Source organism: Pezoporus flaviventris, unplaced genomic scaffold (genome assembly GCF_033815535.1).
Source record: "Pezoporus flaviventris isolate CSIRO_AGI_PZ_B2104156 unplaced genomic scaffold, CSIRO_AGI_Pfla_v1 ptg000168l, whole genome shotgun sequence".
NCBI lineage: Eukaryota > Metazoa > Chordata > Aves > Psittaciformes > Psittacidae > Pezoporus > Pezoporus flaviventris.
In genome coordinates this window covers 630,844-654,104 of record NW_026892716.1, presented here as the reverse complement: position 1 = coordinate 654,104, position 23,261 = coordinate 630,844, and the positions used below count along the sequence as shown (strand labels likewise).

General features: G+C 60.9%; 3 protein-coding genes across 4 annotated transcripts in view; 2 read left to right on the top strand and 1 right to left on the bottom strand.

Annotated features, from left to right (window-relative positions):
* LOC133283384 (E3 ubiquitin ligase RNF121-like) overlaps positions 1-17,735 on the top strand; it is a 90,269-nt gene extending 72,534 nt beyond the window's left edge. Inside the window, exon 10 of the mRNA XM_061480091.1 lies at positions 17,725-17,735. The gene's annotated coding sequence lies outside the window, so the exon portion shown is untranslated. The remainder of the gene's footprint in view (positions 1-17,724) is intronic.
* The window catches only part of NUP98 (nucleoporin 98 and 96 precursor), a 304,506-nt gene that overhangs the window by 42,758 nt on the left and 238,487 nt on the right, over positions 1-23,261 (bottom strand). The window lies entirely within an intron of this gene.
* Positions 141-14,438, top strand: PGAP2 (post-GPI attachment to proteins 2). 2 transcript variants are annotated; one of them, XM_061480061.1, is made up of 5 exons: positions 141-410; positions 2,021-2,273; positions 4,580-4,674; positions 13,135-13,243; positions 13,365-14,438. In XM_061480061.1, the coding sequence occupies exons 1-5, from the start codon at positions 246-248 to the stop codon at positions 13,493-13,495; spliced, it is 753 nt and encodes a 250-aa protein (XP_061336045.1). In that variant the 5' UTR covers positions 141-245; the 3' UTR covers positions 13,496-14,438. The 2 variants fall into 2 exon arrangements, with proteins under 2 accessions (XP_061336045.1, XP_061336044.1); XM_061480060.1 differs by having other exon boundaries at positions 4,580-4,686; positions 13,365-14,437.

Below are 23,261 nucleotides of genomic sequence, written 5' to 3'. Positions count from 1 at the left end.
GCTCTTAGGCAGAAGCTCTTCCCTGGGAGGGTGCTGAGGCGCTGGCACAGGGTGCCCAGAGAAGCTGTGGCTGCCCCATCCCTGGCAGTGTTCAAGGCCAGGTTGGACACAGGGGCTTGGAGCAAGCTGCTCTATGGAAGGGGTCCCTGTCCGGGGCAGGGGTTGGAGCTGGAGGAGCTTTAAGGTCCCTTCAGCCCAACCCCTTCTATGATCCCTCTGGTTGGTTCATTTCCAGGCCCATCAAGATGCTGCAGGTGCCGCTGCCCCTGGACCGCGATGGGATCCTCTTCCGGCTCCGCTTCACCACGCTGGCTCTGGCGACTGTGTTCTGCCCCCTCTTTGGGTTCCTGTTCTGTGTCATCTGGTCTCTGCTCTTCCATTTTCGGGAGACGACAGCGACTCACTGCGGGGTAAGTGAGTCCTTACCCGGATGGGGCCGAGTCCTCGCGCTGCGCTGGGACAGCCGGGGCTGGCAGCGCTCCTCTCTCCTCTGCTTTCCCACCACAGGTGCTACAGGGTCTTCAAGAAGCCGCTTTATTTTGGTGTGTTTGTGGTGCTTTGGGTCTGGCAGCTGAGGTTTTGGCTTTATAAAGGGGCTTAGGGGGTGCAGCCTGGTGCCTGCTGGGCACAGTGGTGGTGATGGTGAGGAGTAAAAGTGATGAAGCTGCAGACAGACCCAGTGTCCTGAGGAGGGGTTAGCCCAGCTTTCGGAGAAGGAATTGCTGCCCCTCAGATCTGCTGGAGCTCATCAGCGGAGTCACAAGCACGTACCTGGGGAGTGCAGCTGGAGAGGGACCGCCTGGGTTTCCAGAAGGGATGGGATCAGGTTCCTCCTCAGCACAGCGGTGGATGAACAGCTGGTTACAAGCTGAAACCGGGGGCAGGAGTCCTTGTCACACTACAGGAGGTGACCCCAGGGCTTTATGGGGTCTGTGTTCCTCCTACATAGTGGGGTGACACAGGCTGATGGTGATCATAGAATCATAGAATGGTTTGAGTTGGAAAGGACCTTAAGATCATCCAGTTGAAAGCCCCTGATGCTGAGTTCCTAAAGCAGGGATGGTGAGACAGGCTGCTGTGGGGGTGATGGAGCAGGGAAGCACCAGGGCCGTTTGGCTGGAGATTTGGAGCCGTGAGTAATGTGCCCACCCAGTGTGTGGTTCTGTGCCCCCCTCACAACTCAGCTGCATGGGGCAGGGCGAGGAGGAGGCTCAGAGGTGTTCTGCAGCTCCTATTCCATGGTGGCGAAGTGAGGGATCTCCAGCTCTGCATGGGAAGAGGTGGTGGGAAGAGAGCAGGGAGGGGGGGTACCGAGGTGTGGTTGCTTGGAGAGGGCAGGGATTCAGTGCTCACCCTCTGCCAGTATGAGGAAGTACAGGGCAGGGGAGGGAGGTGGCAGGTTCTGCTTGAGGAACCAGCTCCCGTTGGATGACTGGAGAGCAGCTCCTGTGGGGAACACCTTTCTGCAGGACACGGGGGTGCACGGTTCTGCCTGGGCTCCTCGCTGGCCGCTCTTTGCTGCTGGTGTCAGTTCTCTCCCCAAACTTTTGAGTCAGAGAACATGTGGAAGACTACGACTGAGCAAAGGGAAGGCATAAAGATCAATTATAAAGCTAAGAAACACAAGAAGACCCTGAGAGGGGCACCCCAGCACCCAGGGACTGTCCCAGCAGGGCTGGGGGCTGAACCAAGCCTCCTGCCATGTTGCATTCCCTAGCTTTGAAATGGGAATAAACTTAGGGAAAAAAAGCTGCCCCAGGGCAGGTTTAGATGGAGCTGAGGAACAATTCCTGCCCCAGAGGGTGCTCAGGCATTGGAACAGGCTGCCCAGGGCAGGGCTGCAGGCACCGGCCCTGCGAGGGTTCACACCCCGTGGAGACGAGGCCTCAGTGCCATGGGGCAGTGGTGGCCTTGGGGCAAGATGGTCCTGAAGCTCCTTCCCACCCTGGTTGATGCCGTGGCTCCATGGCAGCAGGATGCAAACCTGTGTCCCTCCCCACGAGCTCTGTGTCTCCTGCAGGTCCCCAACTACCTGCCCTCCATCAGCGCGGCCATCGGAGGCGAGACCCCGCAGCGCTACGTCTGGCGCCTCTGCATCGGCCTGCACTCGGCCCCCCGCTTCCTGGTGGCCATCGCCTACTGGAACCACTACCAGAGCTGCCACTGCTCCCACCCGCGCTACCTGCGCCTCTGCCACTGCAACCTGCTGCTGAACCTGCTCGAGAACTTTGCCCTCCTCATCCTCACCTACGTGTCCTCCTCTGAGAACTATGGTAGGAGTCACCTCCAGCCTCTGAGCAGGGGCTGCCGCGGCTCTGCAGAGCTCTGCTTCACCCAGCGGGGACAGGGCAAGTTCAGCTTAGAGATGAGGAAGAAGTTTTTTACTGTGAGGGTGCTGAGGCACTGGAATGGGTTGCCCAGGGAAGCTGTGAATGCTCCATCCCTGGCAGTGTTCAAGGCCAGGTTGGACAGAGCCTTGGGTGCCATGGTTTAGTGTGGGGTGTTCATGCCAATGGCAGGGGGTTGGAACTGGATGATCTTAAGGTCCTTTCCAACCCTAACTATTCTATAATTCTATAACTCACACAAGTACTTTGGAAGTGGTCAGTTTGGAGGAAAAACGGCTAAGAAGAGAAGAAATTGTATTAAGGTTAGTATTTTTAGAGCAAAGTTGTGTCATAATGTGCCAATAGCCATGCTCTTCCCAAAGTTCTCACCAATTTTTGTGTCAAGCCTAAGCTCAGACTTAAGTGCTTGGCTCCTGCTTGTGCACCAAGGCTGTGCTTAACGTGTCCCACCACAGGTGAGGTTAGTACTGCCCCTGCTCCGCTGTTCAGCTGTGATTCTGGCTCTGAGCTGGCTTCCAGTCCATGCTCTGCATTTTAAATACTGTCTCCCCACCTAAAGTGGGTAAAACTTCCTGTGTTGACCTGAAAACAAAATCAGCATTTTCCAGGTGAAGTCTCTGTGTGAAATATGGTCACCACGGGCTGGGAAATGCTCTTCTCCCACCTGGTCTCATCGGAAGTGAGTTTTAAGTGCTGGTGATGATATCCAGCTGCTGTTTAACCCTGACATCTGGAGGAGGCACCAGGGATTGACTGGAGAGGGCTCAAACCCATGAGCCAGCAAGGTGGTGCTGTTGCAGCAGAAACAGTGCATGTTTGGGGACTTGTGGGCAAGGGAGCTCTGTGCTGGGCTGTCCCTGTGCACCACTTGATGATGTTAATGGATACTGGGTCTGGCTGTGGGACCACACTGCAGGGTGTAGTCATGAAATCTCCCAAAGAGGCCAGGGCAGAGCTCCAAGAAGAGGGTTTGGAGCTCAAGAGGGGACATTGACAGAAGAAGGTTTGCTGCCTCCAGCAGTGGAGGTGGGAATGCACCTGATGCTGTACTGAGAGTAGCACAGAGTGGTTTGGGTTGGAAGGGACCTTAAAGCTCCTCCAGTTCCAACCCCTGCTGTGGGCAGGGACACCTTCCTCTAGAGCAGCTTGCTCCAAGCCCCTTCCAATCCATTTCCCTTGGCTTGTCCCTACAGGCCCTTGTCCAAAGCCCCTCTCCAGCTTTCCTGCAGCTCCTTTAGGCCCTGGAACTGCTCTAAGGTCACACTGGAGCCTTCTCCAGGCTGAACAAAAGCCACATGGAGAGCTGAGCTTAACCTAGTTTTCCCAGATCTGTATTAAAACACCAGTCTCATGTCTGGAGGATAAGTTTCAACTCTTGGCTTATGTGCCAGGATGAGACCGGGCTCGGGTTAGTCATCTCTGCAGGGACTGGCTCACATCTTCACCTCTAACAGTTGCCTTTCCCATTGCTCCTCATGGCGTTTCCCTTCCTCTGGAATCAGGGGAGATGGTTTCTTACATTCAGGTGGTTGGGAATTCAGCCTGAGGTTCAGTTCCTGGAGAACAGGCAGAACATTCTTAAATAGAGCACACATGTGAAAACAGCTCACCTGAAGTGGCATGGGTTTGTGTGGGGCTTTTGGGAGCTCCTGCTGCCTTTCCAGCCTGAGCCTGTGTCTGTGCCATGCAGTGATGCAGAAGGCAGCCCCAAGGCTGATGGGGAGGCTGATGACAGCTCCTAATAGCCCGTGGATAACGAAGGAGGCCAGAAGATGGCCCTTCCTGGGTCTTGGACTTGCTCACTCTGCAAACCCCCCTCCCTGCCTCAGTTCCCCATCCCTAGAGCAGTAGTGCTGATGCTGAGCTGCTTTGGCAGCTGCCTGAGTATACAACAGTGTGAAGCAGTGGAGACCAGGTGCCAGAGCATGAAAACACCCTCCTGGCACCTTTGGGATAAGTGTGATAGCAACACACATCCCACTCCAGCCCCAGGATTCCAGGGGTGCAATTCACAAGCTGCTTTGTCCCTAAATCCCCTTTTCCCTCCTCTGCTGTTCCTACCTTCTGCACAGACCCAGGTCCTGGGCCACAGCATCTCCTGGGTGTTGGAGCTGCCAGCAGGACCATGTCCTGCAGAAGGCAGAGGATCCCTCGCCCTCCCAATGCCTACCCCGTGCCCCCCTTGTGCTGCTCTCAGATTTAACAGGAAAGCTCTTGTCTTGTTGGTGCAGCAATCCATGAAAACGCCTTCATCGTGTTCATCACCTCAGCTCTGGGCCACATGCTGCTGACCTGCATCCTCTGGAGGATGACGAAGAAGCACACAGTAAGTCCCGAGGTACAGACACTTTCCTTCTTCTCTCAGTGCTGGGTGCTGAGGGGGCTTTGGCTGGTGGTGGGGGGTCTGACTGTTGCTTGGTTGTGAAATAGTCATGGAATCATGGAACGGTTTGGGTTGGAAAGGACCCCAAGGTCACCCAGCTCCAACCCCTGCCACAGGCAGGGACCCCTTCCATAGAGCAGCTTGCTCCAAGCCCCTGTGTCCAACCTGGCCTTGAGCACTGCCAGGGATGGGGCAGCCACAGCTTCTCTGGGCACCCTGTGCCAGCGCCTCAGCACCCTCCCAGGGAAGAGCTTCTGCCTAAGAGCTCAGCTCAGTCTCCCCTCGGGCAGATTAAAGCCATTTAAGGTTAAAGGCCCTTGTCCAAGCCCTTCTCCAGGTTTTCTGTAACTCTTTTATGCACTGGAAGACTTAGAACAACTGTGACTGGATGCTGAAGGAGTTGCCACCACCATGTGCAGCTGGGAAGCATGGTCACCAAAACTCAAGGGTTCACCAAAACAAAGTGGGAGGAATCTTTTGATTTCCTATTTTCTGGTTTTCACTTGAAAACCTCTTCATCAGTGTCCCCATGGGCTGCGTTTCCTGACCCTCCTTCCCTGAGGATGCCTGTTTCTGGGCTGAAATCAGCTTCTCTGCACTGGGGAACTGGAACCTGCTGCTCCTGCAAACCAGGAGCAGCGGGAAGCACTGGTTGTGTTACCCCCTTTCCTGCAGGAATCACTGCACTGTACAGGCTGCTGCAGGCCCTGCTCCCTGCAAGGCTCAGGGACTCACTGGTCAGGAGCTTCTTATGCCATTCATGGATGCACCTCTGGTGCTGAGCTGCTTCGCAGTGAGTGCTGGACCCTGCACACCAGCACCGCTGCAGGGCAGGATGTGCAGCTTTGGAACCGTGTGTGTGAAAGCTGCTGCCGCATGTGTCTGCCTCAGCTTTGCCGGGGTCTCTGGGCTCCTTGGACCTCCCTCCCTTATTTCCCCCCCTTGGGGATATGTCTCACCCAGCTCATCCCCAGCCTGACCCTCCCATCCCATGGGGAGTGGTCCCTCCGGCTCCCTGCACTGCATTGCCCCAGGAAGCTGATTGCTTTGCAAAGCACAGACCTCCAGGGGAAGCTTCCAGAGGTGTGTGCCCACACCCCGGAGAGCTGGTGAGGGCTGGGAGCTGCTAAGGGACAGGGGCTGCTGTGCCTGGGATCTGCTCAGGCAGTGACACAGGGTGAGTGCCTCAGCGCGGCTCCCGCTCCATCGCGCTGTTTATTGGCCCCTTCCGGCAATTCACGGAGCCCATCCCCTCGCTGCCTTGTGCCAGGGCTGGAAAAGCAGCTTCCAGCAGTTGTTTGCCTGCGAGATTCCCTATGAAAGGGATTTTGGAGATCCTGGGGTTCCCCTCTTGCTGGGAAGTGATCTCTTGTCTCTGGTGATACGGCGGTAACGGGAGCTCGCTCCTTGGCAGCTTTCCTACAGCTTCCTTTATTTATCCCATCTCTTGGCTTGTGTTCTGGCTTTGGTTTGGGGTGTTTTCTGTACAGAGCTCCCAGCTCTGCATCTCCTGAGCAGGCACTGCACCACTGCTGGCTGTAGCACTGCAGCAATCCCATGAGCTTTGGTGGCAGCAGCAGCACTAATCCTGCTGTCTGTCTCCCAGAAATCATGCTGGTGCTGAGCTGGGCATGGTGGCAGTTGCCTGGGTTGAGCTTGAAGCCTGTGGACGCTGATGGTGATGGGTCTGTGTTGCTGTGTGGAGCAGGGGACTGATGACAGCCCTGACCCACCACAACACTGCAGCTGGAGGGTTGGGGCAGAGAGTGAGCAGCCTCCCTCCACGTGTCTGGCTTTTCTCTCCTGGTAATTCAGAGAGCCATGCACTGGTTTGTGTTGGAAAAGAGCTTAAAGCTCCTCCAGCTCCAACCTCTGCCACGGGCAGGGACCCCTTCCATAGAGCAGCTTGCTCCAAGCCCCTGTGTCCAACCTGGCCTTGAACACTGCCAGGGATGGGGCAGCCACAGCTTCTCTGGGCACCCTGTGCCAGCGCCTCAGCACCCTCCCAGGGAGGAGCTTCTGCCTAAGAGCTCAGCTCAGTCTCCCCTGTTTCAGTTTGAACCCATTCCCCTTGTCCTATGCCTGCATCCCTTGTAGGGATGGATTCAGGTGGGTTCCTCCCAGGTTCATGCCAGGAGCAAAGTCCCGCTGGTGGTGGTGTGACCCGGGGAGCTCTGCCACCATCTGGCAGCACTTCTGCCTGCAGGATGCCCTCTGCCACGTCACCCACTGTGCCTGATTCATTACTGCTCCCAAGGAGAAGGGGGAAGCAGGCAGGAGGTGCTGGCAGGGCTGCCCAGAGCCCATCCTGTGTTTCTTTGGGACCAAGGCTGGTCCATGGATCTGCTGTGTAGTGGTGGCCCTGTTGGGGCTCTGTGTGTGCAGCCTGCACCCACAAAGCCTATGGGCTCGGTGTCACTGGGTGCTGTCACCAGGGCTCTCTGCACCCGCTGGCACTGAGCAGCCTGTGCATCTCCTGCTCCTGTGCTGGTGGGTGGCTTGTGTTGACCTTGGGTTACCAAACCACAGCACCTCCAGCCCTGCGCTGCAGTGAGCACAGTGGCAGCTTGTCCTTGTTAATCCTGCAGGGCTTGAGCTCTGCTGGGGCATCCCCATGTCCTGGTGCATGGGCCCAAGCCCAGCAAAGGAGCATTTCCTCCTTCTGAGGATGCATTGACCATGGCACATCCCTGGGTGGAAGGGCAGGACGGCACAGTGATGTCCTGGGAGCACGTCACCACCCTGCATGGGGCCACCACTGAGCATGGCTTTCTCTTTTCTTCTTGGGTGCTGAGGCGCTGGCACAGGGTGCCCAGAGAAGCTGTGGCTGCCCCATCCCTGGCAGTGCTCAAGGCCAGGTTGGACACAGGGGCTTGGAGCAAGCTGCTCTATGGAAGGGGTCCCTGCCCGTGGCAGGGCTTGGAGCTGGAGGAGCTTTAAGCTCCCTTCATCCCAAACCAGGCTGGGATTCTTGGACAGCCCCTGCTGATGGAGGGGAGGTGCCTGCAGGGCTGCGTGGTCCCCACGAGCTGGGTGCCTCCCTGCAGAGAGCTGTGACCCGTTTGGGGCCAGCCCTGCCCCAGCTCCCCACAGGGCTGTGTCAGCAGATGGAGCTGTCACCCAGGGCACCACACTGAGTTCCTCCAAGCACAGCTGGTGGTGGCCTGGCTGTGGTCAGGCCCACAGATTGGATGTGTGGGCATGAAGCAGACCAAGGGCTTGACACATCAGTGGGCCCCCAGCCGCAGGTGGCATCCTCTGATAAGCGGGTGCTCGTCCTTATCACCGCTCTGCAGATGTGCCTCACCCCTGCAGCGCTGTCCCGTGGTGGGTGAGCTGGGCTGCTGCCGTGAATCATTCTCACGGGACCGCGGCTCAGAGGGAGAAGAGGAGGAGCCTGCCCAGAGAAGCTGTGGCTGCCCCATCCCTGGCAGTGCTCAAGGCCAGGTTGGACACAGGGGCTTGGAGCAAGCTGCTCTATGGAAGGGGTCCCTGCCCGTGGCAGGGGTTGGAGCTGGAGGAGCTTTAAGGTCCCTTCATCCCAAACCGTTCCAGGATTCTAAGGTCTCCGGGGTCTTATCCCGCTGTTGGGGTTTCTCAGGCTGCTCACTCACTTCCCAGGGCTCTGTGAGGCCACCACTGGGCTCAGGTTGGCAGAGGGGGGGTGCTGAGGCCATCACAGGCCCGGTGCCACCATCAGCACCACCACATCCTCCTCACCCTGAGCCGGGCGGCCGGTGGGAAGTGCTGGTGGGCAGTGCCGGCCTCGGCAGGAGCAGGGAGAAGTTGGGCAGCTCGTGCTGAGCTGCCAGGCTGGGGGCTCGTGGTGCTGCTCGAGGACAGGGTCTGGCAGGTCAGGGCGGCTCAAGGGCAGATTTGGGCTCTGTTTGTGTCGGTTCTGAGCTTCGCTCCCCCAGCCCTGGAGCCGGCCCTGGCAGCAGGGGATGGGTGAGGAGCATGACCCTGTCCTGTGCTGTCCCGTCCTTCCCTCCTCCTCAGCAGAGGGTACCGGGAGACGGAGCCACTCAGGGTGCCCAGAGGGGTTCGGGTTCTCCAGGACCAACCCTGGGACCATCTCCAGGACCAAGTCCGTGCAGGAGCCCCCGTCCTTCCTCCTGCTCCAGCCGAGCAGGGCTCAGGCTCTGGTCCCAGCCCCTCAGTGCAGTTTCCAGCAGTGCTGCTGGAGGGTGCGGGACAGGAATCGGTCTTGCAAAAGCCTCGGTGCTGGGGCTGGTGTCGCAAGTGCCTCTGTGCGAGGGCAGGAGGGTGCTGAGGAACCGGGCCGAGATGGGGAAGTGCAGGCGGGTTCCAGCTGCAGGGTGGCAAATGGTGAGAGAAGGGAAGATGAAGCTGTGCAGGAGGGGAGGCGGGAGGAAGGCTCCGAGGAGGAGGGGAAGGAAGGGGAGAGCTGGGGGAGAAGGGGAACTGGAGGCAGAGAGAGGGCAGCTCTGGGCTGGAGGCAGCAGCCGGGGCCTCGGTGCCTGCCAGGGCTGGTGTGGGGTTGTCCTCTCTGGGGCCATGGGCTGCTCCCCCCTCACACCCCTCCTGCCCCAGCTGCCTCCTGAGGGCACGGAGGGCGCAGCGGAGCAGAGCGGTTTCACTTCTGGTTTGCAGCCGTGTTTGCCCCTGGCCCAGCCCCGCTGTCCTGTGGGGCTGAGGGACGCGTGTGCATGGGCCGGCTGCTGCAGCCCCCAGTGCAGCCGGGTCCCGCTGGGCTTGTCCTGCAGCAGGCACAGAGGCAGCGGTGCCGCTTGGTGTGAGCCCAGCCCCCTGCTCGCTGCGCTGCTGCTCCTGCCCCTCGGTGCTGGTTAAGGCAGTTCTGGGGTCCCCTTGTGCTGCTTGTCCCCTGGAAGGGAAGGTCCAGGAACAGAGCCAGCACTTGGGAGCGGCCCGGAGAGCATGGCTGATGCGTTTGGGATTAGTATAGAATGGATTGTGTACAACCCGGTGCAGTGCTCTTATGACCCAGTGCAGTGCAGCGCTCTATGACCTGGTCCAGTGCGGTGCTCTATTGCTCTATGACCCGGTGAAGTGCAGTGCAGTGCTCTATCGCTCTGTGACCCGGTGCAGTGCAGTGCTCTATCGCTCTGTGACCCTGTGCAGTGCTCTATCGCTCTATGACCCGGTGCAGTGCAGTGCTCTATCACTCTATGACCCGGTGCAGTGCAGTGCTCTATCGCTCTATGACCCTGTGCAGTGCAGTACTCTATCGCTCTGTGACCCTGTGCAGTGCAGTGCTCTATTGCTCCATGACCCGGTGCAGTGCAGTGCTCTATCGCTCTATGACCCCGTGCAGTGCTCCATCGCTCTATGAAACGGTGCAGTGCAGTGCAGTGCTCTATCGCTCTATGACCCGGTGCAGTGCAGTGCTCTATCGCTCTATGACCCAGTGCAGTGCAGTGCTCTATCACTCTATGACCCGGTGCAGTGCAGTGCAGTGCTCTATCACTCTATGGCCCGGTGCAGTGCAGTGCTCTATCACTCTATGACCTGGTGCAGTGCAGTGCTCTATCACTCTATGACCTGGTGCAGTGCAGTGCAGTGCTCTATCACTCTATGACCCAGTGCAGTGCAGTGCTCTATCACTCTATGACCCGGTGCAGTGCAGTGCTCTATCACTCTATGACCTGGTGCAGTGCAGTGCTCTATCACTCTATGACCTGGTGCAGTGCAGTGCAGTGCTCTATCACTCTATGGCCCGGTGCAGTGCAGTGCTCTATCACTCTATGACCCGGTGCAGTGCAGTGCTCTATCACTCTATGACCTGGTGCAGTGCAGTGCAGTGCTCTATCACTCTATGACCCAGTGCAGTGCAGTGCTCTATCACTCTATGACCTGGTGCAGTGCAGTACTCTATTGCTCTGTGACCCGGTGCAGTGCAGTGCAGTACTCTATTGCTCTGTGACCCGGTGCAGTGCAGTGCAGTACTCTATTGCTCTGTGACCCGGTGCAGTGCAGTGCTCTATCGCTCTGTGACCCCATGCAGTGCTGAGTCGCGGTGCAGCGGAGCTGCTGCTCCCTTTGCTGCTGGCAGGAGCCGCTCTCCAGGCGCCGCTGTTTCCGCAGCCGCCACGCGCGGGCTCTTTGTGACCCGCTTCCGCTCTCAAGCTCGCAGTCCCCCAGCCCCCACCCGGGCCCGGCAGCGCCCAGCGAGCATCAGCGCTTCCAGGTGCTGGGGTTGGCAGTGCTGCGGGGGCAGGGGAACGGCCGGGTTTGGGGTGCAGGGACCTTGGAGCACATCTGGCCCCAACCCCTGCCCCGGGCAGGGACCCCTTCCATAGAGCAGCTTGCTCCAAGCCCCTGTGTCCAACCTGGCCTTGAGCACTGCCAGGGATGGGGCAGCCACAGCTTCTCTGGGCACCCTGTGCCAGCGCCTCAGCACCCTCCCAGGGAAGAGCTTCTGCCTCAGAGCTCAGCTCAGTCTCCCCTCGGGCAGGTTCAAGCCATTCCCCTTGGCCTGTCCCTACATCCCTTGTCCCAAGCCCCTCTCCAGCTTTCCTGCAGCCCCTTCAGGCACTGGAGCTGCTCTCAGGTCTCCCCTTCAGGAGTCTTCTCTTCTCCAGGCTGCCCCAGCCCAGCTCTCTCAGCCTGGCTCCAGAGCAGAGCTGCTCCAGCCCTCGCAGCAGCTCCGTGGCCTCCTCTGGCCTCACTCCAACAGCTCCACATCCCTCTTGTGTTGGTGCCCCAGGGCTGGATCAGGGCTGCAGGGGGTTAGAAAGGGATGCCCCAGGAGCTGTCAGAGGTCATCAGCCGGAGCAGGAAGGGACCTGCCCTGCCCATGTCCCAGCTGGTGAAGGTGCCTGGGACTGCCCTGCCCCTCTGGGTTTTCCTCCTGCGTGGCCCGGTTCCTCTCTCAGGCTGGTCTGAGCTTTCTGGGGCAATGGAAAGTGTGATGGGGCGAGGTGAATTTTCCTCCTGCTCACCAGCCCCTGCAGACAGATGGGGCTGTCTCGTGTGGAAACATCAGCGAGGGGGAAATCCCCCTCCCACCCAGGAGCAGGAATAACAGCCCCTGTCTGGGCTGTCCCGGGCATCCCAGCCCCGATATGGCCCTGAGCCCTTGTTTCCAGCCCCCCCTGCCCCAGCGCTTGGTGTCCCTGCACTGGGGTCTCCCCTGCATCCTCCTCCATGTCCGGAAGCGTTTGGGTCTCCTCTGCCCCTGGGGCTCCCTGCTCACCCCAGGGCTTTGGGTTTCATTATCCATGGTGGGTGATGGAAGAGTGGGAGGGGACTGAACCCACAGCCCCCAGCTTTGGGGGTGCTGGGCCGCGTGTGGACGGGGCAGTGGGTTTGGGGACCCACCATGCAGGCAGGGGCCAGTCTCTGCCAGCCCAGCCCTGCTGTGTGATGGGGGGCTCTGGAGCAGCCCCGTGCCCTGCACCCCTCGCTGTGCTGCGGGAGGTGGTGCCGGGGCAGGATGGGGCCCCGGTGCCAGGGCGCCCGCCTCGTGCAGCGCCCGCCCCAGCTGCAGCTCTTGATGTGGTTTCCTGCTCCCTGGGGCCGGTGAATTCCCACAGAGCCCCGTGGAGGAGCCACCTGCAGCGCAGACCCTGTGGTGGAGCCCTGGGCACCAGCACGGAGAGCAGCATCCACAGGGAGCTGGGCAGGCTGAGAGCTGGGACCATGGGAATCTCATGGAGCCCAAGCAGGCCAAGGGCAAGGCCCTGCCCTGGTCGGGGCAACCCCAGCACAAAGCCAGGCTGGGGACGATGGGATGGAGCCTGAGGAGGACTTGGGGTGCTGGGTGAGGAGAAGCTCCTCATGACTCGGCTCCAGTGTGCACTTGAGCCCAGACCCCCCCGTGTGCTGGGTGCACCCCCAGAGCGTGAGCAGCAGCTCAGGGAGGGGATCCTGCCCCTCTGCTGTGTGAAGGGGAGACCTGAGAGCAGCTCCAGTGCCTAAAGGGGCTGCAGGGAAGCTGGAGAGGGGCTTGGGACAAGGGATGTAGGGACAGGCCAAGGGGAATGGCTTTAACCTGCCCGAGGGGAGACTGAGCTGAGCTCTTAGGCAGAAGCTCTTCCCTGGGAGGGTGCTGAGGCGCTGGCACAGGGTGCCCAGAGAAGCTGTGGCTGCCCCATCCCTGGCAGTGCTCAAGGCCAGGTTGGACACAGGGGCTTGGAGCAAGCTGCTCTATGGAAGGGGTCCCTGCCCGGGGCAGGGGTTGGAGCTGGAGGAGCTTTGAGGTCCCTTCGACCCAAATCTCTCTGTGATTCCATGTTTCTATGCTGTGGAGCTCCTGATGCCTTCCCGTGCCCTGCTGGGGCCAGGACAGAGCTTTTCTGGAGGCAGGGGTGGCTTCTCCACTATCCGCTGAGGCACCTGTGGCCTCGGTGTATGTTCGCATGCTGGGGCAGACGCTGGGACCCGGCCAGGGACCTGACCCATCTCTTTGTCCCCTGCCAGGAGCGCAAGTCCTACAAGTGGAAGCAACTTCTCTTCTTCTTCACCTTCATCACGTTTGCATTTGCTGTGTGTGTCTACTTCCACCACAACTGGTACTGCGGCCCCGGAGGTGAGGGCACGGGGACGGGGCTGGGGTGGTGCCCACAGGAGAGCAGCCCTGGGTACCCCCTGCCCGTGGGGCAGCTCTGCCCGCAGGCTGCCCTCCCTCACGTGCTGTGCTTCCTCCCCAGTGTACACCATCTTCGCCTTCCTGGAGTACCTGGTTGTGCTCTCCAACATGGCCTTCCACATGACTGCCTTCTGGGACTTCGGCAACAAGGAGCTGGTGGTGAGCTCGCTGCTGGAGGACAAGCACTTCTAGCAGGCTGGGGGGGCAGAGCCCCTTCCTTCTGTTGTCCCCAGGCTGGGGCCAGGATGTTTGCTGTGGAGCTGCCACAAGGATTGTTCCGGGGTCCTGGGCCCCACAAGTGTCTGCACATGGTCCCTGGCTGCGCCTGGGGCAGAGCTGGGGACTCTTGCTGGGGACCCCCGAGGTGATACCCCCTGTCCTGGCTCCCTGCTGGCTACTGGGATGGGCAGGAGGATGGAGGTGGGAACCTGCTCCCTGCTTCTTTGGAGGGTGCCGTGGGCAGAGCGGGATTCTGCTCCCAGGGACACGGGGACCAGCCTGGCCCTGCCTTGGCTGCGTGGCCTCGGTTCCTCCTCCAGCCTTGGGCAAGCTCCTCAAAAGGAGCTGGTGACTTTTCGGACCTCGAAGCTTAAGGCAGCCTCGGGAGAAGGACTTGGTGCCCCTGCACCTCCGGCTGCAGCCTCCGAATGGGGCAGTGCACAGCCTTGACCTGTTGGGAAGCTGTTGTGCAGGGCTGGGACAGAGCTGGCCCCATGCTGGGGCTGGGCCCGGGCCCAGCTTCTTCCCAAGCCTGGGGTGAGCACAGGATCCATGCTGGGCACTGCTCTCCATCCCCATGCTGGTGGTGCTGGGAGGAGGGTGCTGGCCCATGCACAGACTGCACAGGGGCAGAGCAGGAGAGCACCAGTGTGGGACATGGGGCACAGGAGACCCCGAGAGCTCCCACACTGCCCCTGCCTGTGCCAGAAGCCCCCTCCAGCGAGCAGGGTGCTGGGCTCCGGTGCAAGCACAGGAGCGTGGGCTGGTGCTGGAGGGGCTCTGTGAGCTCCCACTGCTTCCCCTGTCCTCTAGGGCTTGAGATGGGACGTGCTGGGCTTCAGTGGTGCTGCTGCTGCCCGGGAGGAGGGTGCTGGTGGGCCCTGGGTGCTGTGGGGGCCGGCACAGGGACGGTGCCACTGTCTGGGTGGGTGCTGCCAGTGTCCCCCTGCTCCTCTGCTGCTCCTGGAGCTGCACTGCTGGAAGCCGGCGCGGCAGCGCTGGAGCTGCTGCTCTGGCTCCCAGGGGCTGTGGCATAGGGGGAATCCGCCACATCCTGCACCGGGAGGCTCCGGGGAGCTGGTGCTGTGCTGGAGAGGTGGCACAGGGCTGGCTCCTGCAGGGATGCAGGCAGGGGCCCAGGGCTGAGCCTGCCCGCAGCAGGAGCTTGGGGAGCTTGGGGAGCCCGGTGTGTGCAGAGCTCAGCCCACCCGTGCTGCATCGTGAAGGTCCCTGGAGCGCCCTTCATGAGCCACCACCAGCGCTCCCTTGGGATGTCCCAGTGCTCATCCCTGAGCTCCTGGGGCTTGGCCAGAGCCTCCTCCAGCAGGAAAGAGCTGCGGTGCCCTGTGGTGCTGTGCCTGGTGCCCTGTGGTGCTGTGCCTGGTGCCCTGTGGTGCTGTGCTTGGTGCCTATGGCTGCGGTGCCCTGTGGTGCTGTGCTTGGTGCCCTGTGGTGTAGTGCTTGGTGCCCAGGGCTGCTCTGGCACGTGTCTTGCTGTGTGGGTCCCACCATGTGGGTCAGGTCCATGCACCCCTGGTGCGTGCCTGGGGGTGCTGCCCGCACTGGGGCTGCCGCTGAAATAAAGCACTGAGGAGTTTGAGAGCTCTGCCAGACCTTGTGTGGTGCCCACAGCCCGACCAGGACCCCGGGCTGGGTGCAGGATGTGGACCACGAGGGATGGGGCTGGGTGCAGGAGGTGGACCAGGAGGGATGGGGCTGGGTGCAGGATGTGGACCAGGAGGGATGGGGCTGGGTGCAGGAGGTGGACCAGGAGGGATGGGGCTGGGTGCAGGAGGTGGACCAGGAGGGATGGGGCTGGGTGCAGGATGTGGACCACGAGGGATGGGGCTGGGTGCAGGATGTGGACCACGAGGGATGGGGCTGGGTGCAGGATGTGGACCACGAGGGATGGGGCTGGGTGCAGGAGGTGGACCACGAGGGATGGAGCTGGGTGCAGGATGTGGACCACGAGGGATGGAGCTGGGTGCAGGATGTGGACCACGAGGGATGGAGCTGGGTGCAGGATGTGGACCACGAGGGATGGGGCTGGGTGCAGGGGGTGGATCAGTGGATGTGGGATGTGGACCCTGGGGGCTGGGGTGTGGGACATGAACCCACCGGAGTATTGGGATGCAGGACGTGGATGCTGGGGCTGGGGTGCAGGATGAAGGGTGCAGATCGCGGGTGCTGGGGTGCAGGATGTGTCCCTGGGCGCTGGGTGAGGCCGGGGCTGGAGCCGGGCGGTGGCGGCGCTGGAGGGGCCGAGTCCATCCCCAGCAGCGGCTCCGCTCGCACTCGGCTGCTGCGGGGCCGGGGCCAGGGGAGCAGAGCCCGGGGCAGGAGCAATGGGGTGGGCGCAGCCGGGTGCGGGGCACGGTGCTGGGTGCTCGGGAGCTGCCAGGGCCTCGGGGTCCCTCTGCCCCCCCGCTGGAGGCTCCTGTGGGGCCCTGACCTCACTGCGGCTGGGAGAGGAGCAGCCGTGAGCTCATCCCGCAGCAGCGCAGCCAAGGCAGGGCTGGTCCCGCTGCCCCTCGCGGCACCCCCCCGCGGAACCCCCCGGGTGGCTCCGCAGCCCTGCTGCTGCCCGGGGATGGGGTCTGGCACGGGGGCGTCCCTGGGGGCATCCCTGGGCATGGGGGCATCCCTGGGGACATCCCTGGGGACATCCCTGGGGACATCCGTGGGCATGGGGACATCCCTGGGGACATCCCTGGGCAAGGGGATGTCCCCGCTGTGGCACTCCCGGCACCCCGAGGGTCCTGTACTGCCCCTGCAGCCCCCGGCTGTGGGACTCGCAGCTCTTCCTATGGGAGCTGATGGTGTGACCCTGCCCCTTGGGTGCTGGTGCCCCCACCTGCAGCCGCGGGACCCTCATAGCACAGGCCAGATGAACATGGATGAAGGTCGGATCCTGCTGCTGCGGTGGGAGCGGGATCCCAAGGAAGGAGCCGGGTTCAGTGCAGCCGGGACCCAGGAGCCCACCAGGGAGGAGCTGGAGTCACACCGGGTCATGGGCTCCTAGGTGGGGGTCCAGGGGGGGCCGTGCTTTGCACTGGGCCCTGTGGGGCTGCAGAAAGACAGGGCTGTGGGATCGGGATGGGGATGGGACATGGGGACGGGATGGGGATGGGACATGGACATGAGGATGGGACATGGGGACGGGGTGGGGATGGGATGGGGATGGGACATGGGGATGGGGTGGGGATGGGACATGGGGATGGGATGGGGATGGGACATGGGCATGAGGATGGGACATGGGGACGGGGTGGGGATGGGGTGGGGATGGGACATGGGGATGGGGTGGGGATGGGATGGGGATGGGACATGGGGATGGGGTGGGGATGGGGTGGGGATGGGACATGGGGACGGGGTGGGGATGGGACATGGACATGAGGATGGGACATGGGGACGGGGTGGGGATGGGGTGGGGATGGGACATGGGGATGGGGTGGGGATGGGATGGGGATGGGACATGGGGATGGGGTGGGGATGGGGTGGGGATGGGACATGGGGACGGGATGGGGATGGGACATGGGGATGGGGTGGGGATGGGGTGGGGATGGGACATGGGGACGGGGTGGGGATGGGACATGGACATGAGGATGGGACATGGGGACGGGGTGGGGATGGGGTGGGGATGGGACATGGGGATGGGGTGGGGATGGGGTGGGGATGGGACATGGGGACGGGGTGGGGATGGGACATGGACATGAGGATGGGACATGGGGACGGGGTGGGGATGGGATGGGGACGGGACATGGGGATGGGGTGGGGATGGGACATGGGGATGGGGTGGGGATGGGACATGGGGATGGGGTGGGGATGGGATGGGGATGGGACATGGGGATGGGGTGGGGATGGGACATGGGGATGGGGTGGGGATGGGATGGGGATGGGACATGGGGATGGGGTGGGGATGGGACATGGGGATGGGGTGGGGATGGGATGGGGATGGGACATGGGGATGGGGTGGGGATGGGATGGGGATGGGACATGGGGATGGGGTGGGGATGGGGTGGGGATGGGATGGGGATGGGACATGGCCGGAGTCTCCCGGCCCCGCAGCCGCAGCACCCACGCAGCCCCACAGGGAACAAAGACCCAGCTTGTGGCGGGCACCGGGCTTGGCCCCTGCTGCAGGAAGGCCCCGGGGCCGGACAAGGGGCCCGTGTGTGGCAGTGGGGACCCTGCCAGGACCCTGCCGGGGCCGGACACTGCCAGCACGTGCCAGCGCCACGGGGCTGGAGGGGACGGGAGCGCGGCTGAACGGCTGCTGCCATAGAGCTGCTGCCATAGAGCTGTCACCATAGAGCTGTCACCATAGAGCTGTCACCATAGAGCTGCTGCCATAGAGCTGTCACCATAGAGCTGTCACCATAGAGCTGTCACCATAGAGCTGCTGCCATAGAGCTGTCACCATAGAGCTGTCACCATAGAGCTGTCACCATAGAGCTGCTGCCATAGAGCTGTCACCATAGAGCTGTCACCATAGAGCTGCTGCCATAGAGCTGTCACCATAGAGCTGTCACCATAGAGCTGTCACCATAGAGCTGCTGCCATAGAGCTGTCACCATAGAGCTGTCACCATAGAGCTGCTGCCATAGAGCTGTCACCATAGACCTGTCACCATAGAGCTGCTGCCATAGAGCTGCTGCCATAGAGCTGTCACCATAGAGCTGTCGCCATAGAGCTGTCACCATAGAGCTGCTGCCATAGAGCTGTCACCATAGAGCTGTCGCCATAGAGCTGTCACCATAGAGCTGCTGCCATAGAGCTGCTGCCATAGAGCTGTCACCATAGAGCTGCTGCCATAGAGCTGTCACCATAGAGCTGTCACCATAGAGCTGTCACCATAGAGCTGCTGCCATAGAGCTTCACCATAGAGCTGTCGCCATAGAGCTGTCACCATAGAGCTGCTGCCATAGAGCTGTCACCATAGAGCTGTCGCCATAGAGCTGCTGCCATAGAGCTGTCACCATAGAGCTGTCACCATAGAGCTGTCGCCATAGAGCTGTCACCATAGAGCTGTCACCATAGAGCTGTGACCATAGAGCTGTCGCCATAGAGCTGTCACCATAGAGCTGTCACCATAGAGCTGCTGCCACAGAGCTGTCACCATAGAGCTGCTGCCATAGAGCTGTCACCATAGAGCTGTCGCCATAGAGCTGCTGCCATAGAGCTGCTGCCATAGAGCTGTCACCATAGAGCTGTCGCCATAGAGCTGTCACCATAGAGCTGCTGCCATAGAGCTGTCACCATAGAGCTGTCACCATAGAGCTGTCACCATAGAGCTGCTGCCATAGAGCTGCTGCCATAGAGCTGTCACCATAGAGCTGTCACCATAGAGCTGTCACCATAGAGCTGTCGCCATAGAGCTGTCACCATAGAGCTGTCACCATAGAGCTGCTGCCATAGAGCTGCTGCCATAGAGCTGTCACCATAGAGCTGTCACCATAGAGCTGTCACCATAGAGCTGCTGCCATAGAGCTGTCACCATAGAGCTGTCACCATAGAGCTGTCACCATAGAGCTGCTGCCATAGAGCTGCTGCCATAGAGCTGTCACCATAGAGCTGCTGCCATAGAGCTGTCACCATAGAGCTGTCGCCATAGAGCTGCTGCCATAGAGCTGTGACCATAGAGCTGTCGCCATAGAGCTGTCACCATAGAGCTGTCACCATAGAGCTGCTGCCACAGAGCTGTCACCATAGAGCTGCTGCCATAGAGCTGTCACCATAGAGCTGTCACCATAGAGCTGCTGCCATAGAGCTGTCACCATAGAGCTGTCACCATAGAGCTGCTGCCATAGAGCTGCTGCCATAGAGCTGCTGCCATAGAGCTGTCACCATAGAGCTGCTGCCATAGAGCTGTCACCATAGAGCTGTCACCATAGAGCTGTCACCATAGAGCTGCTGCCATAGAGCTGCTGCCATAGAGCTGTCACCATAGAGCTGTCACCATAGAGCTGCTGCCATAGAGCTGCTGCCATAGAGCTGTCACCATAGAGCTGTCACCATAGAGCTGTCACCATAGAGCTGCTGCCATAGAGCTGTCACCATAGAGCTGTCACCATAGAGCTGCTGCCATAGAGCTGTCACCATAGAGCTGCTGCCATAGAGCTGCTGCCATAGAGCTGTCACCATAGAGCTGTCACCATAAAGCTGTCACCATAGAGCTGTCACCATAGAGCTGTCACCATAGAGCTGTCACCATAGAGCTGCTGCCATAGAGCTGTCACCATAGAGCTGCTGCCATAGAGCTGTCACCATAAAGCTGTCACCATAGAGCTGTCACCATAGAGCTGTCACCATAGAGCTGCTGCCATAGAGCTTTCGCCATAGAGCTGCTGCCATAGAGCTGTCACCATAGAGCTGTCACCATAGAGCTGCTGCCATAGAGCTGTCACCATAGAGCTGTCACCATAGAGCTGCTGCCATAAAGCTGTCACCATAGAGCTGTCACCATAGAGCTGTCACCATAGAGCTGTCGCCATAGAGCTGTCACCATAGAGCTGTCACCATAGAGCTGTCACCATAGAGCTGCTGCCATAGAGCTGTCACCATAGAGCTGTCACCATAGAGCTGCTGCCATAGAGCTGTCACCATAGAGCTGCTGCCATAGAGCTGCTGCCATAGAGCTGTCACCATAGAGCTGTCACCATAAAGCTGTCACCATAGAGCTGTCACCATAGAGCTGTCACCATAGAGCTGTCACCATAGAGCTGCTGCCATAGAGCTGTCACCATAGAGCTGTCACCATAGAGCTGCTGCCATAGAGCTGTCACCATAGAGCTGCTGCCATAGAGCTGTCACCATAGAGCTGTCACCATAGAGCTGTCACCATAGAGCTGCTGCCATAGAGCTGTCACCATAGAGCTGTCACCATAGAGCTGCTGCCATAGAGCTGTCACCATAGAGCTGCTGCCATAGAGCTGTCACCATAGAGCTGTCACCATAAAGCTGTCACCATAGAGCTGTCACCATAGAGCTGTCGCCATAGAGCTGTCACCATAAAGCTGTCACCATAGAGCTGTCACCATAGAGCTGCTGCCATAGAGCTGTCACCATAAAGCTGTCACCATAGAGCTGTCACCATAGAGCTGCTGCCATAGAGCTGTCACCATAGAGCTGCTGCCATAGAGCTGTCACCATAGAGCTGTCACCATAAAGCTGTCACCATAGAGCTGTCACCATAGAGCTGTCACCATAGAGCTGTCACCATAGAGCTGCTGCCATAGAGCTGTCGCCATAGAGCTGTCACCATAAAGCTGTCACCATAGAGCTGTCACCATAGAGCTGCTGCCATAGAGCTGTCACCATAGAGCTGCTGCCATAGAGCTGTCACCATAGAGCTGTCACCATAGAGCTGCTGCCATAGAGCTGCTGCCATAGAGCTGTCACCATAGAGCTGCTGCCATAGAGCTGCTGCCATAGAGCTGTCGCCATAGAGCTGTCACCATAGAGCTGTCACCATAGAGCTGTCACCATGGAGCTGTCACCATAGAGCTGTCACCATAGAGCTGCTGCCATAGAGCTGTCACCATAGAGCTGTCACCATAAAGCTGTCACCATAGAGCTGCTGCCATAAAGCTGTCACCATAGAGCTGTCACCATAAAGCTGTCACCATAGAGCTGCTGCCATAGAGCTTCACCATAGAGCTGTCACCATAGAGCTGTCACCATAAAGCTGTCACCATAGAGCTGTCACCATAGAGCTGTCACTATCGAGCTGCTGCCATCATCATCCTCAGTGCTCAGGCACAGTGCCCAGGTCCCCCATCACACACCAGCTCCATGGGCAGCAGGACACAGGGCTCCAACCCCTGCCTGCAGGTCTGGAGTGGGGCAGGACAAGAGAAGGCTCAGGGGGGACCTGATGGCTCCCTACAAGTGCCTGACAGGAGGATGGAGCCAGGAGGGGCTGGGCTCTGCTCCCAAGGAACAAGGGATGGGACAAGAGGAAACGGCCTCAAGCTGCACCAGGGCAGGTTTAGATGGAGCTGAGGAACAATTCCTGCCCCAGAGGGTGCTCAGGCATTGGAACAGGCTGCCCAGGGCAGGGCTGCAGGCACCGGCCCTGCGAGGGTTCACACCCCATGGAGAGGAGGCCTCAGTGCCATGGGGCAGCGGTGGCCGTGGGGCAATGGTTGCCCTGGATGCCCCTGGAACCCCCAGCCCCGTTGGTTCCATGCTCTGTGCCTGCAGGAGGCAGCAGCAGCAGAACGCGTTGCGCTCCCCGCAATGGAAAGGGCGCGAGGGGCAGCACAGGACACGGGAGCCTGGGCAGGGTTTATTCAGGAAGCAACGCGGGCAGCGCTGGGTAGCGGCGAGCCCCGGAGCCCCGGAGCCCCGGCCCCGGCCCCGGCCGTGCGGGAACGCGCTCCCCCGGCAGCACCGGGGACCACAGGGATGCGGCACCGGGCCCGGCTCACCCCAAACACCCACCTGGGGGACCCCAGTGCAGCCACAAGGGCCAAACCCGGGGCTGGCACCTCCGGAGCAGGGAACGGGGCGGCAGGTCCCATGGGTGGCAGGTCCCATGGGTGCTCAGGATGGGGTGGCAGGTCCCATGGGTGCTCAGGATGGGGTGGCAGGTCCCATGGGTGCTCGGGATGGGGTGGCAGGTCCCCATGGGTGCTCAGGATGGGGTGGCAGGTCCCATGGGTGCTCGGGATGGGGTGGCAGGTCCCATGGGTGCTCAGGATGGGGTGGCAGGTCCCCATGGGTGCTCGGGATGGGGTGGCAGGTCCCATGGGTGCTCAGGATGGGGTGGCAGGTCCCATGGGTGCTCGGGATGGGGTGGCAGGTCCCATGGGTGCTGGGGATGGGGTGGCAGGTCCCATGGGTGCTCGGGATGGGGTGGCAGGTCCCCATGGGTGCTCGGGATGGGGTGGCAGGTCCCATGGGTGCTCGGGATGGGGTGGCAGGTCCCATGGGGTGGCAGGTCCCCATGGGTGCTCGGGATGGGGTGGCAGGTCCCATGGGTGCTCGGGATGGGGTGGCAGGTCCCCATGGGTGCTCAGGATGGGGTGGCAGGTCCCATGGGTGCTCGGGATGGGGTGGCAGGTCCCATGGGGTGGCAGGTCCCCATGGGTGCTGGGGATGGGGTGGCAGGTCCCATGGGTGCTCGGGATGGGGTGGCAGGTCCCATGGGGTGGCAGGTCCCATGGGTGCTCAGGATGGGGTGGCAGGTCCCATGGGTGCTCGGGATGGGGTGGCAGGTCCCATGGGTGCTCGGGATGGGGTGGCAGGTCCCATGGGTGCTGGGGATGGGGTGGCAGGTCCCATGGGTGCTCGGGATGGGGTGGCAGGTCCCATGGGTGCTGGGGATGGGGTGGCAGGTCCCATGGGTGCTCGGGATGGGGTGGCAGGTCCCATGGGTGCTCAGGATGGGGTGGCAGGTCCCATGGGGTGGCAGGTCCCATGGGTGCTCGGGATGGGGTGGCAGGTCCCATGGGTGCTGGGGATGGGGTGGCAGGTCCCATGGGTGCTCGGGATGGGGTGGCAGGTCCCATGGGTGCTCGGGATGGGGTGGCAGGTCCCATGGGTGCTCGGGATGGGGTGGCAGGTCCCATGGGTGCTCGGGATGGGGTGGCAGGTCCCATGGGGTGGCAGGTCCCATGGGTGCTCAGGATGGGGTGGCAGGTCCCATGGGTGCTGGGGATGGGGTGGCAGGTCCCATGGGTGCTCGGGATGGGGTGGCAGGTCCCATGGGTGCTCGGGATGGGGTGGCAGGTCCCAT

Coding starts and splice junctions, on each gene's coding strand:
- PGAP2 (XM_061480060.1), top strand. CDS start 246: ATGCTGCAGGTGCCGCTGCCCCTGGACCGCGATGGGATCCTCTTCCGG. Junction 411..2,020: donor CGACAGCGACTCACTGCGGG/GTAAGTGAGTCC, acceptor TGTCTCCTGCAG/GTCCCCAACTACCTGCCCTC. Junction 2,274..4,579: donor GTCCTCCTCTGAGAACTATG/GTAGGAGTCACC, acceptor TTGTTGGTGCAG/CAATCCATGAAAACGCCTTC.